Source organism: Taurulus bubalis (genome assembly GCF_910589615.1).
Source record: "Taurulus bubalis genome assembly, chromosome: 5".
Lineage (NCBI taxonomy): Eukaryota > Metazoa > Chordata > Actinopteri > Perciformes > Cottidae > Taurulus > Taurulus bubalis.
Window position 1 is genome coordinate 12,742,783 of NC_136593.1, and position 13,960 is coordinate 12,756,742.

Consider the following 13,960-nt stretch of genomic DNA (forward strand, 5'->3'; position numbering starts at 1 on the left):
CATCCTCATTTCGCGTGACGTACCAAAGCAAGAGCCAATCACAGCCCAGGATCTGGGAGGGGTCGGTCTGTTGACAGGAAGCGTGTGGGGTGGAATCACCACAGCCTATCTGTGCTCGTAGTGTAGCCTGGCAAACAGAGGATCTCACAGTCGTTCATCCTTCAGACGTGTGGATTTAAATTATGCGTTTAAAGATCGAGTCAGGGCAAATATGCAATGGAGGTCAATAGTAGTTGGTCTGGTCGTATTGAGACTCTCTCTCAGCTGTGTGCTGTGGCTATTTTTCGGACTCGGACCTAACCTTAGCTTGGGGTTCAACTTCCCACTTAGTTTCAGTTTGCACAAATTAGACTCGTTATTCAGGGACGAAAAGGGGACCGATCCGGGCGGTAACTCGTGGTCCCAACGAATACCCGGCCACAGACATGAAGAGGCGGCGACCACCTATGCAAAGGTCGGGGAGGAGTCCCCCAAGAGGTCCTACCTGAGCTTCTTCGATAGCAACCAGGACGAGTACGTCCGGAAATACAGCTCCTTCCCGGATGCAATGAAAGCCAAAATGAAGGACATGGCCAAAGAAATGTTTTATTTCGGGTATGACAACTACATGAAATATGCCTTTCCCGAGGACGAACTGAATCCCATTGACTGTGAAGGGAGGGGGCCAGACGTGCTAAACCCGTGAGTCATTCAGAGCTGATCCTGACTATCTGCACCTGCAGGTCAATGTTTTCTTCAATACAGGTGTATGTAATTGCTGTGCTGTCAGGTCAGTGATGGTGGTTTCAGGCTTGCAGGCACCCGTTGGCCTCACGTAACGTGCAGGACAGACAGTCTGTTATAACCTAGTTGTACTATTTGCATGCACTTTATAGTCAAATTAGCCTGATACTGCTCTCAGTGCTGCCAGCTGCTGCTCAGTAACGCACAGCTTATGTTTCAGAGACCTTTGCATTGGCACAGTGCTGTTTCAAGGGGGGTTATGACACATTTAGGAGCTGATCTTCATAGTTTTATTCATTTGAAATTAGGATTAGACCTTGTCGGAATATGATATCTAATGAAGTTAGACCAAAAAAAGACATACGATTATTTTATTATCAAATAATCTACTGCACATTTTATTAGTTATTTGTTTGGACTATTAAATGCGAGAAAAAAGTGAAACATGTCCATCACATTTCCCAGAACCCTATTGGTGACATCATCAAATCGCTTGCTAATCCGTTTATTATCACAAGGCTAAGAACACCAGCAAAACATTTAACAAAGTGGAAATAGTCAATCTTTGGCTTTTTTGTTGTTAAAGAAATTACTTTAAATTACTTTAATGATTAATAGACAAGCCAAATAATCTTTGATTTATTGCGGTTGATTACTTACTTGGTTTAAACATCACACTCAACTAATGATAAAAAGGGCAAAAGGAAATCCAGAAAGCAATACATGTGTTTCCGTCCCAAATATATTTTTCCCAATGTGTAAAAGTATCCCTGAAACGCCTGTGCGTGCTATTCCCCTGTGCTGAACACTGAAGCAGAAAGCCTAGAATTACACTAATATATCAAATCAAGTTTCCCTCCCCACACTGCTATCTTAGACTTTCAGGGTCAACGGTCTGTATACAAAGTAATACTAATGCAGTCTCTACATGGATTGTGTTCAAGACAAAAATATAAAAGACAACTGAGGTTAAGATAAATAGGCTAATGTTTTACAATCCCCAATCCCAGCTTCTCAATGGCAAGGATTTCCTGCTTCCCACTATTGAATATATTTTGGTTTTGGACAGTTGGTCAAGCAAAAGAAGTTATCTTAGGATTTAGGATATTGTGACGTTTTCATACATCGCCTGATCAAATAATAATCGTAAGGTTAACTGGTAATGGATATAATTGTTAGTTGCAGTGAGTCTGTACTGATAATAATGATGTATGAGGGAGAATAACCACCCTTTGTCTTCAGATCAACTTTGGTGATTGTTTTAATTTTCTAAATTGTTTTGTGACGTCAGACTATTCAAGAAGGAAACCCTGTAACCCACATGTTTGGTTTTTTTAACCTGGTTTGTTTCTGTTCTGAAGATTTTGCATTAACATCTAAACTTTGTTGTTGCATTTAAAATATTCTCTCTATTGTGATCTGTTAATTCTTTCTCCCTCTTCTGCAATGACACCACTGAGTCTGTTTCATTTCAGGTCAAACATCAACATAAATGATGTCTTGGGGAACTACTCCCTGACCCTGATTGACACCTTAGACACCTTACTGGTGAGTTATGCTTTGTCCTGATGTAAAACAAAGTCCTGAATGTCTCCAGAGTTCTTCTTTCTCATGGCTCTTATAGAGACAAAGTTGAAAATACAAAAAATTGAATCTGTGCAGGATTGATTATAATATTGTACCCACTGATAAGTATTGGCATTTGACAATATATTAATTTTAAATAACAGGTTGTAAAGCAATTTAATCGTGAGGTAAAACGTTTTTACCTCATGGCAGTGTTTTGCAAAACAGGTGATGCTTTTGCACAACATTCGGTGGCGCAGTGGGTAGCACTTCCTGCGTTGTAAGTTGAGTGTTTTCTTCCACAGTCAAAACTTCTAGTGACATGGTGGAGCCAATAGTTCTGGGTGTCTCCTAAGCCAACAACACAATTGCTATGCATAAACAAGTTGCAGTTTCATAAACATGCACATACACTCTTTCATGACGTTGTACTCTGGAAGGCTAACGTTTAACCTGAGCTTCTTCACAATAGTTGTTGTCTACAATGATAAGAATATAATTTGAGCAAAATACCTGGCATCCATTCAGTAATTTTGCGGTCAGATAAACTTGTTGATGCAGTACAACGTGGTTACATAATGTGTTTTTTCTTTACAGGTGCTCGGCAATGTGACAGAGTTCCAGAGGGCTGTCAAACTGGTTATAGATACCGTGTCTTTTGACAAGGACTCTACGGTGCAAGTGTTTGAGGCAAACATCAGGTACAAATGTTGCTCCTATTTTCAGCATCATACACAAGAAGAAACGGCCCAGCTTGGTGTACATCCACTTCTTTAAAGCATAAACATGATTGCTTCTGTAGCAACTTAATTGCACTTTTGAATTACTTCATGAATAATTCATAATGCCTTCCAAACTTTTTTTCAGAACCTGCTTCTGTGTGGAACCCCAGTGTAATATTCCCTTTTTCTTTGAAGGATCCTGGGAAGCCTTATCTCATCTCACATCCTGCTGACGGACCCGAAACATCCATTTGGCAAAGTCGACTTTGATGGTTACGATAATGAGCTGCTTCACTTGGCTCATGACTTGGCTGTCCGCTTACTACCGGCCTTTGAGAACACCAGCACAGGCATCCCTTACCCCAGGGTGAGGGGGACTGTTCGAAAATATTTCACAAGATGCCTGCTAATGTACACACAAGGTAGTCTTGTAACTTCTCTCACATGATAACTACTTCAGGCAGAACTCTGCCTAAAAGTAGTTATCATGTGATGTTGCATGACTGGAAACTCTACTGTAAAGATTGACATTGTCACTAAGCATCTATATTGATTTGTATTTAAAATCCAGGTGAACCTGAAGACTGGAGTTCCTCCTGATAGCATCAATGAGACTTGTACTGCAGGAGCTGGGTCCCTGCTGGTGGAGTTTGGGATTTTGAGCCGCTTGATCGGAGATTCAACATTTGAGTGGGTGGCCAGGCGAGCTGTTAGAGCTCTGTGGAGCCTGAGGAGCAATGAAACCGGTCTGTTGGGTAAGTACAGCTGTGTAGTTACATAATAAAAGAAACGGTTCCTTCTTTTTAATTTCACATTTTTTATTTTTTATTAAAGCTACTACTCAGCTTGGTTAAGTCTAAAACATGTATATGTGATGTCTACAATTATCATAGAATTGAATGCATTTTTCTGTAATTCTTTAGGGAATGTAGTTAATATCCAAACAGGCCAGTGGGTTGGCAAACAGAGTGGCCTGGGAGCTGGTATGGACTCCTTCTATGAGTATTTGCTGAAATCGTACATCCTGTTTGGTGAGAAAGAGGATCACAGGATGTTCCAAGCTGCTTATGAGAGCATTCAGAACCACATGAGGAGAGGGTGAGTCCCACACTGAAAGAATGTGACACCGAGTGTATTTGGGTGACAGTGGTTGTGACTGGGCGCTTCATATGAGAGTACATCCGAGACAAAAATGCGTCAAAAAAAAGAAGAAGCGAGATATGGATGTTGATGGGTGGGGGGAAGCAAACGTACTCCACTTAGTAGTGTGTCATAATGTGAACCTTCTTCTGCCTCTGTGTGTTTCCAGGAGAGAGTCATGTAATGAAGGAGAGGGTGACCCACCTCTTTATGTTAATGTGAACATGTTCAGTGGTGAAATAATGAACACCTGGATCGACTCCCTTCAGGCCTTCTTTCCTGGCCTGCAGGTCAGATTACACACATGACCGGTCGTATAAACAAGTGTAAAATATGTGTCGTTGCGTTCAACTAAAGTTATGCGTTGCCACTCTGTGCACTAGGTGCTGAATGGTGATGTTGATAATGCAATTTGCCTGCACGCCTTCTACTATGCCATCTGGAAGCGCTTTGGGGCGTTGCCAGAGAGATACAACTGGCAGCTGCAGGCTCCTGATGTGCTCTTCTACCCCTTGAGACCAGAGCTGGCTGAGTCAACCTATCTGCTGTACCAGGTAAAGATACCTGTTGTAACACAGCACTGGTGGTGGCAGCTTGTTATCTTTTACTCAAGAGTTATTGTTCTTCTCTTCACACAGGCGACCAAAAATCCTTTCTATTTGCATGTTGGAATGGATATTCTTCAGAGCCTTGAGAAAAATGCCAAAGTCAGGTGTGGAATTAATATACGTGTGTGTGTGTGTGTGTGTGTGTGTGTGTGTATACACATACACACCTTTTCTGGGAAGTTTACATTGATTTGATACTATAAGCTGAGCGGAGCATTTCATTTGCAGATGTGGGTATGCCACTCTCCACCATGTTGTGGACAAATCCAAAGAGGATCGCATGGAGAGCTTCTTCCTCAGTGAGACATGCAAATACCTTTACTTGGTAAGTATCGGCCTGAGCATGCCAGAGAGAAAGCTTTGTTGCATATGATTCTAGATATGTTGTAAAGTTTTGATTTAAAACCGATTTATTTTCCCCACAGTTCAAGGCAGCATCCTCAAATTACTTGTTCTGTTCAAACAATAATTTGCATACCCAGATGTATTTCATTTTAAATGATCTAAACCAGATAAAAGCAGCAAATCCCAGCATTTGACAAGCTGGAATAAAACATATCAATGACAAATCATATTTGATTTTGCTGGCAACACCAAGCCATCGTTGGAATACATCCCACAAAGTCCTAAAAACACAAATATGTCTCTTGTATTGCAGCTGTTTGATGAGGACAACCCACTTCACAAATCCGACAACAAGTACATCTTCACTACAGAGGGCCATGTTGTGCCGATAGACAAGCGCTTCAGGGAGAAACGGTGGAGCAACATGTTTCCCTGTGAAGAGGGAGTGCTGGCAGAACGAGAGCCAAACCACCGGCCATCACCGAGCAACGCCAGCAATGTAAGGCCTCCATCCTCGCCTAATCACTGTTATGTTGTGATTCATACACATAATTATCTTAAAATGTATGGTACGATATTGTGCATTTTCAAGGAGCTATATATATATATATATATATATATATTGCTCCTTGAAAATGCACAACATACATTTTAAGATAAATAAAGATAAATAAATAAAGATGTAGTGTAAAAATGTCTATCAGAACAGAGAATGAAGTCACTCTTCCTCCTGTGTGTGTTATTATTTAAGCTTCTCCTTGCTTTATGTATATAGCCAGGCCCGCCACGTGCACTTTTAGTGCACGGGAGCGAGCCCCAGTTGTTAGCTCACGGCCACCTCGCTGCACTGCTGTCATATGCCGGTTACAGCTGATAACCCGATCGACAGTGTCGTCGTGGAAGCGTAGTACTCTCCCTCCAGGTAAACGCTGTTAACTCTGTCAGCACGTTTGCCTTAGTTTGTAATGTTAGCACCGATAGCTATGAGCCGCTGGCTAAGGCGTCGCCATGTTGAGTCGTTGAGAGGCTCAACATTTTTCCAATCCCGTATTATGCACCTTTCAACATCATATACATCCTGTCTTACTTTTCTCTCTCTATCTGACAGTGCAACAGGATCCCAGAAGAGCGACGGTACACTCTACCATTGAAGGGTGTCTACATGAGGCAGATCGATCACATGGTGGGCCTTTTCTGAATAAGAGGATGCATGAGCAGGCCTTCAGTACCACCATTCAGTACACATCCAGGTGTGGATGCTGTGAGCTTAAAAAAAGGATCCACTGTAAAAATCGTCGTCCCATCTGCTCCTCCGGACCCAGACAGGAAACTGACACTAAAGAAAACCTGAGGAAGCAGCTCGACCACTTGCTGTATTATTTAAAAGTCTGTGCGGGTGAGCATGTGGTCGACAAAGGTGAATCGTTGTGTGCTGGAAAAGGAGGAGTCATGCTTCGTTACCGGTTGCCTGGTGACGAATTGAGATTGTGCTTTGAGATTGAGTGGATTTTAGAATTACTGGTGTGTTAATGTCTGTTTAGTTAAGGTGTGCGTGTGCGTGTGTGTGTGCGCGTGTGTGTGTGTGTGTGTGTATGGCTATTTGCTATTTCAGCTGAGCTGTGAATCGTAACGTGTTACTGGAAACAGTGCCATCTAGCCACACATGTGTAGCCTATAGAAACAAAATCTCTCTCGAAACATGATGCTTAGTGCCTCTTTGCAGTTGATTCACTTGACTATATCAGTGCTTTTAAATAAGGGCTGCACACTAACAAATATTGACAGTGAGAAAAAGGCTCAGGATGACTCGCTGTTTTTAAGTGCCTTACATGTTTTCTTAATGTTTCTGGATGCGGAACAGTGCATATTATTTCTGGAGAACATTGTATTTTTTGAGGTCATTATCGGTATTGCACAATCGATGTCATTCCATGTGTATGTACTGTTTTACACTGATTATGACATTAAGGTCCTTATTTTTTTTTTTTTTTTTTAGACACGAAATAAGCCATAAAATGTATTTTTTTAATCTTAATGATCAAACACATGTTTGTTTTCCATAATTTCTTTTTTGTCATTTGTATTAGTACACAGTCTTTCTACATAGTTTATTCTTGTTTGGAGTAGATGGAAGTTTCCATTTGCTGTTTCTATTAGTTTCTTTCTCACATAATTGCACATAATCATACCCATTAATTGCCATGTGGTGAGAACTCAGGGTTAAAAGGAAAAACTAAAACCAATGAATGCTTTCATAAAAAACACTTTCTCAAAATGTTGTTGCCAACAATGTTTTAGGATTGTCTTAGGTATTTATATTGCAAATCTTCCAACTTGGTTATCTGAGGTCAAAAAATAACCGCACTGAACTGAAGTACAGTTGTACTGTGAATAGTCATTATTGTTCCAACCATGCAGAAACCTTGTGTGATGTCTTCTGAACTGATGTTTGATTTGTGTACAGCTCTACTGAGATATCCCTTCTGGTATCTCTTCTTTTACCAAACAACCTGAGTGTCTATAGAGCGCAGCAGAGCTTCAGGCTGCATGGCTCGATTACATCACAGCATCGGCATCTTCTTTGGCTTCAGGAGACAGCTGTTCATATTCTCAAGTTTTTTCCAAACTGCTCCAGGCGACAGGAATGACATCTCTTAACTTTTAAATTGGCTGACACCACCCCAACCGATCTGTCTCAGATTATCCTCAAAGAAATGGTGTGACATTTTGGGGAATATGCTTAATCACTTTCTTGCTCAGAGTTAGGTGAAATGGTCACGAACACTTTGTGCCATTTTTGGACCCATTCTTGGCTTGCATGCATATCACATAGTAGGAGAGATTTAACTTCACAAATGTTTGTTCCAGACATTTCAGATTAATATGCAAGTCCTGCAGGACGCTGGCATGCTCATGCACGTGTCAGCAGTTTGTTGTTAGTTAAATTGAAGGAATTGATCTCTTATCGCAAATTTGGTGAAATGGGCCCATGTATGGTAATCCACTCCCAGGAGCTAGTTAGGTTAGTCTAGCACAAAAACAGGAAACGAGGAAAGGGCTATCTTAAAAAAAACAAGAATGTGTTATTAAGTGAGCGTCTAAGATGCTAGTCAGCAGATTTTGGTGGACAGAGTTCCAGTGTTTGTGCTAAGCAACGTTACAGCTGTAAAGAAATGGTGGATGAAGCTTTACAGACATGAAATAAGTATCAATCTTCTCATATTACTTTGTGAAAGAAAGTGTGTATTTCCCAAAATGTCAAATGATGCCTTTTATTTGTTTGAAATTGAAGGTAAAGGCTGTTTACTTCTAAACATGAGTGGTTTCATAATGCAAAAAATAAAAACCTGAAACATTAAAAAACAGATTATGAACAAGTAATTGCTGTGTTGTTTTTTTATTGGTGAAAAATGGGAAAGTACTCTACAAATTTCTACAGAAGCTTTAATAGGTTTAGTCAAGGTTTACAAATATGTGTTTCTGTACAGGATAGTTGGCTCAAATGCCTGCAGATTTAAATAACTTTTAAGTTAAAGTTCATCTATCATTCTACAGATCCACGTGGTATCACCACACTTCCCGAACTGTCCAATAGAAAACAGTTTAATTATTTACACTGGCCCTTTTTAACTATTGCAAAAAAGTAAATCTTAAAATTTCCGTTTATTAACTGTTTGAATTGTGTCTCAAATTGTGCTGCAGAGTTTCTGTACGTAAAATCTGTTTCCAGTGACACGTTCTTTAAAATCTCTAACGGGTTTAAGTGCGTCTGCAGGTGGTGACGCCCTCTTGTTTTCTTTTTGGATGTATACTGACCAGTTACTTATGCAACAATGCATTAGCCTGACATCTATTCACATTAGTACATGTGAGAATAAATCACTTTATGCTGACAGAAGCTTTTGATGTCTTAACTACAGATTGCATAGCCCTCCAAAAGATGAGTTCAAGAGACTTGTGAGAAAAGTTAGCTTGACTAAAACTCATCTGAAATCTGCACAGGATTTTCTGACTGAAGAGCTGCTTCTGGTCTCAGTTGACCCAAAGTCTTTGGTCAAAGCTACAACTTATTTTTGAACACAACAAATTGGTTTGAATTTTTTGTGTTCGCTGGTTTGAGGATGGTGGTTTGACGGGATGGTTTTCATCTTCGGTCCTCAGTTTGAATTGAGAGGGGATTTGTGGAATGTGACAGGGCTAAAACATCACCCTGTAAAATAAAGAGAAAGAAGGTTTGAAAAAGTTTGAATCTGGATGATCATCACAATACAGTGCGAACTTCCCTCACCTTCATTGGGTTTCTCAGCATGGCTCTTAGAAGAGACCACAATCTTTCAGGTTTTCTTTGATGATGATGTCGGTTACGGCGTCAAACACAAACTTGACGTTCTCTGTGTCTGTAGCACAGGTCATGTGAGAGTAGATTTCTTTGATGTCTCGACGCAGGTTCAGGTCCAAGAACTGCAATTTGATGTAGTTCCCAGCATCCTCATAAGTATTGGGGCCTTTGCGAAAGAAATCAAGATGAAGAGGCACATTAAGCAGTTTGCCACTTTTTAAAGTCCTCAAATGTGCTGCAAATTGTGGGTTTTGATGAACCTCACCATCATATTCAGGGAAGCACATGCTGAGATGAGCCTTCTTGATCTTCTCAACAAACACATCTTTCTTGTTGAGAAAGAGTACAATGGAGGTGGCGGCGAAGTAGCGGTGGTTGCAGATACTGTTGAACAAGTGCAGACTCTCGTGCATTCGATTCTGAAAGAAAGAATTTGTGTTTTTACCAAATCCCAACGAAGAACCGTTCAAATTAACTCGCTATTGATTGTCCCAAAAAAAAAAGAGACAGATTGTATAGAATAATGGTATCCTACCACTTCATCATCCTCCACCAGCACCATGTCAAAGGCGCTCAAAGCAGCAATGAAGATGATACAGGTCACACCTTCAAAACAATGGATCCACTTCTTCCTCTCTGACCTCTGGCCACCCACATCAAACATTCTGCACGGGAACAGAAGCATACATTTGATCTTGCGAGCCAGAACAGTGGTAGCACAGATGATGAGATATTGGTGCCCTGCTCTTGAGGATACTTCACTGGTTCACCTGAAATGGAGATCTTTGAACGAAAACGTTGTCTCGATGATACCAGTGGTCTTCACTCGAGATCGCAGCACGTCCTGCTCAGTAGGCACATAGCCTGGTTGGACCAGTCGCTCCAAGTCATTCAGGTAGCTGAGGAGGAATGAGAGTCATTCAATAACAAACCAAAAAGGGATCATTTTGAATCTCTGTTTGTGTGATTTCTTACTATCCGGCGGAGTCGTTGAGTTGGTACTCGGAGGCCCTGTCAAAGCACGCCTGTATGCCAGAGTCCTTCCACAGACGCAAAATGATGTCCGCCAACTCTTTAGGCATGCTGCCTTCCTCAATGGTGTCTGCAAGATGCATGAGTTTCCTGGCATCATCCTGCAGGGCAGATACAAGAGGACGGGGACACATACAGTGAACATTTAGTCGTCTTCTACAAACCGTAAATCAATTTACACAAAGCACATTAAAGTCTTTCTCAGCTGTTACCTGCTGATCATTGTGGCCATAGTTAATATTGAGTGTGGTCATGGCCTTCACAATGGCCATGGTGGACTGTAGGGTGTTGCTGTAGATGATGACAATGAACTCCATGCATTCTTCAAGTGAGTAACCATCTTTGTGGATAATTCTGATGGGGAAAAGACAGTCTTAGTATGTGATTTTCTGAAAATAAGATTTGTTGCAAAAGTCAAATATCTTACTTCATTTGTTTGACGATAGTGCTTTTGCCTGATTCTCCAGCACCTACATGAAAGTAGAAAAATATTAAATGTCGTTATTTGCAATAAATAATACATCTGTTTATACCAAACTTTATTACAAAATGGTCAACATTTAGGATTTTAGAGAAATATTACTATATCTTAGTCTTATGTGTTGGTGCTTTTATTTACGTTGTGTGTTTCATTAATGACATTAACTGCAGGTAATGGTATAGAGGATCACAGCAAGTCTAAATACTTCTTACTTCAGGTCTAATCTTGTTCAAAGCTGATGTCAGGTGAAACTTTCCCTGGCCCTGACCTACATTGTCATGAGATGATTAAGCTGAGTGTGAAATAATAGCTCTAACTGGACAGATATTCATAGCAGTATAGAGCTGACTGTACCAGTACAGTATAATTAAACATTGTTTTGTAAAATATTAAGATATTTAGGTGTAAAAAAAAGTGTTGGTCCTTAAATACAAAAGAAAAATCTAACCTAATTAAAAGAACATACTAATTTCCCCCCTCGATCGACTAATTAAATAGCGCCTGTGATCTATTCCGGTTATTGTATTTGAATGCTACAGCCACAGGCCCGGTTTGAGTTGGGCAGTAGAGTATCCGTGTCCTTCAGGGTTAAGCCCTTTGTGTTGGAGGACCTGTTGCTTCAGGATTAACAAGGGATTGAGTTGAGTGATTATTAAAGTGTCTAATTCAATGTCACAGGTTATTAAGTCTTTACTTTTGTCAAACATGCTGTTTATTTTCATCACCGTTAATATAAACAAACAGGTTTTTTAAAACTATGCAATTATGTACATTCTAAAGGTTGTTCAGATTAATATGGTCAAAGTTACGTCACACACGATCTGCCTGTGTTAATAATTTAGAAATAAAGTGTGAGAAGATTAAACCAAGACTTTACGAGACAAAATAATGCACCAGCTAAAATTATGTCCCATAGACTGGATTTAAGGTAAAGTATAGCCTCACCATGGGGCCTCATGAGGCCCTTAAATATGTGTCACCATTGGGGTTACCCAAGTTTCCTGATATTGTATCCAACTTGACCGTCTTTACCTAGCAGCAGCAGCTTGACGGTTCTGGCATCTAGGTCGGCATCCTCTTTCAGCTTCTTCTCCAGCTCTCTGGAGTGTTTGTCCTCGGCGCTCGCTCCAGCCCCCATCCTACTTTTTTCCCGGCTTGGGCCCCTCTGCTCAAAAGCCAAGTGTCAGGACAAATGGAAGTATATCCTAGCTGATCGCCTCCTTTCTGTCCGGTGCCGTCAAATGCGCCGCAGCAAACACTGGAGGATGTTTGAGTATTTTCCTGTCTTAGGAGAGGATTTTGGGCATCCTCTGCCCACCTGACTGAGGAGGGCCAATGGAGCACAAGGACAGGGCCGTTTTAGGGCAGAGCCAAAAGGTGTGAGGAGAAGCAGACATACATCAGTGCAGGAGTGATCCAACCTTTAGGGGGACTTTGCTGCGCTCAGCGGAAGATGAACATCGGCTCAAGTGCTTATCTCGCTATGCTGTTCTTAGGTGCCTTTAAAAGAGAAGCATGTGAAGCTAAATAACTGTCTATGTCTATAGCTGGGAACCCAGTTACCCAAACTAGATTCATCTCATACCAGCACCAAAATAAAAAATAAAGCAGAAGTGGGAGTAAGTGTGGTCTTATGTATAGTGTTTGCAAAGAGGTCAAATAGAGTGATTAAAACAAAAGAATAGACTCAGTGAAAATTCACAGCAAATGGGTTAAATGAAATAAAGGAGCAGGCCCTCGCCTCCAAGTCCCAAAATGAAGACAAACTGACATTTTTCATAAAATACTGCAGACTGAAGGGTGAGCTCTGAAGTGCTTAAAGAGCTTTGCAGTTTCACCTGACAGATCTCATTAACCTCAATCTGAAGCTGGTTAAGGATCCTAATCTACTCACTTTCAACATATATATGCGGTAAAGTAACCGTGTGTTAGCATTGCACATTGTTTGTCTCACACTTACAGTAACTTTATCGCTCATCTGTTGTAAACGCTCTGAGAATATATCACTTTAATTTTAACACACTCTTTTCATTATAGGCTTTCCAAATCATAACTTTGAATGAAAACACTGCTGCAGATCAGAAGTGGTGGAATGCAACTAAGTACATTTACTCAAATACTTTAGTACTTTTCTTGATTATTTCCATTTCATGTCACTTTATACTTATAGTCCATTACATTTCCTCAGGTAAATATTGTGCCACGTTTGACAGCTATAGTTACTTTACGAATAGAAAACAGATGATCTTATAAAACATGATGAAATGTTAAAGAACAATACATATGTTTTAAAAACAACTTAATCTTGATCAGCGGAGGTTATATTATTATATAAATAATTATTTAATTTGTGATAATGTGTATATCACTCAAATGGCCCATTTTTCTTCATTGTATACTTTTACTGTTGATAATCAAGTACATTTAGCTGATAACTATTTACTTTTATTTAAATAAAGTAACAATGCAAGACATTTACTTGTAATGGAGTATTTACAGTATGGCAATACTACTAGTCTGCTTGCTTCCTTCAACACTGGATCAGTAACACAAGCAGTACTGAAGTCAGTGTGTTACATATCACGTAACAAACCCTTCAGACTAGCAAACAGAACAGCACCTCTGTTATTATAAAATATAGAGCTTTAATTTATTAGTCAGCAACATTGATGAGGAAGATGGTATTTTTTTATCATTACAATAACATCAACTTTGCAATATATCATACACTACTTTACCTCAATGACCCAGAGCAAAGTCTGCCAAACAGGGAAAATAAAATAGATGCACATGTTTGAAATATATGCAAATTTGAGGAGAGAAAAAAAGAGGAGAACAAAAGAGACATACAGAGTGAGAGAGAGAAATACACAGATAGAGATAGAGATAGATAGAGAGAGAGATACACAGATAGCGAGAGATATAGAGATTTAAATCTAAAAGCACAATCTGACCTTTCTGTACTTTCAGCATCTTTCTTGCACCGATAGTATTTCCCTATTCC

General features: G+C 40.1%; 2 protein-coding genes across 2 annotated transcripts; one reads left to right on the top strand and one right to left on the bottom strand.

Moving 5' to 3' along the window:
- Positions 1 to 211: 211 nt before the first annotated feature.
- Positions 212 to 8,477, top strand: edem1 (ER degradation enhancer, mannosidase alpha-like 1; the record flags this gene model as incomplete). Its single annotated transcript, XM_079217741.1, has 12 exons — positions 212 to 681; positions 2,199 to 2,271; positions 2,887 to 2,990; positions 3,207 to 3,378; positions 3,583 to 3,766; positions 3,935 to 4,109; positions 4,321 to 4,441; positions 4,535 to 4,705; positions 4,790 to 4,863; positions 4,988 to 5,084; positions 5,418 to 5,603; positions 6,213 to 8,477. 12 exons carry the CDS (start codon positions 212 to 214, stop codon positions 6,300 to 6,302), a joined length of 1,917 nt encoding a protein of 638 aa, XP_079073867.1. The 3' UTR covers positions 6,303 to 8,477.
- A 941-nt stretch (positions 8,478 to 9,418) lies between these two features.
- Positions 9,419 to 12,094, bottom strand: gnat1 (guanine nucleotide binding protein (G protein), alpha transducing activity polypeptide 1; the record flags this gene model as incomplete). The annotated part of the gene is made up of 8 exons (XM_079217792.1): positions 9,419 to 9,609; positions 9,709 to 9,862; positions 9,979 to 10,108; positions 10,214 to 10,342; positions 10,419 to 10,576; positions 10,688 to 10,829; positions 10,903 to 10,945; positions 11,989 to 12,094. The coding sequence occupies 8 exons, from the start codon at positions 12,092 to 12,094 to the stop codon at positions 9,419 to 9,421; spliced, it is 1,053 nt and encodes a 350-aa protein (XP_079073918.1).
- Positions 12,095 to 13,960: the final 1,866 nt, after the last annotated feature.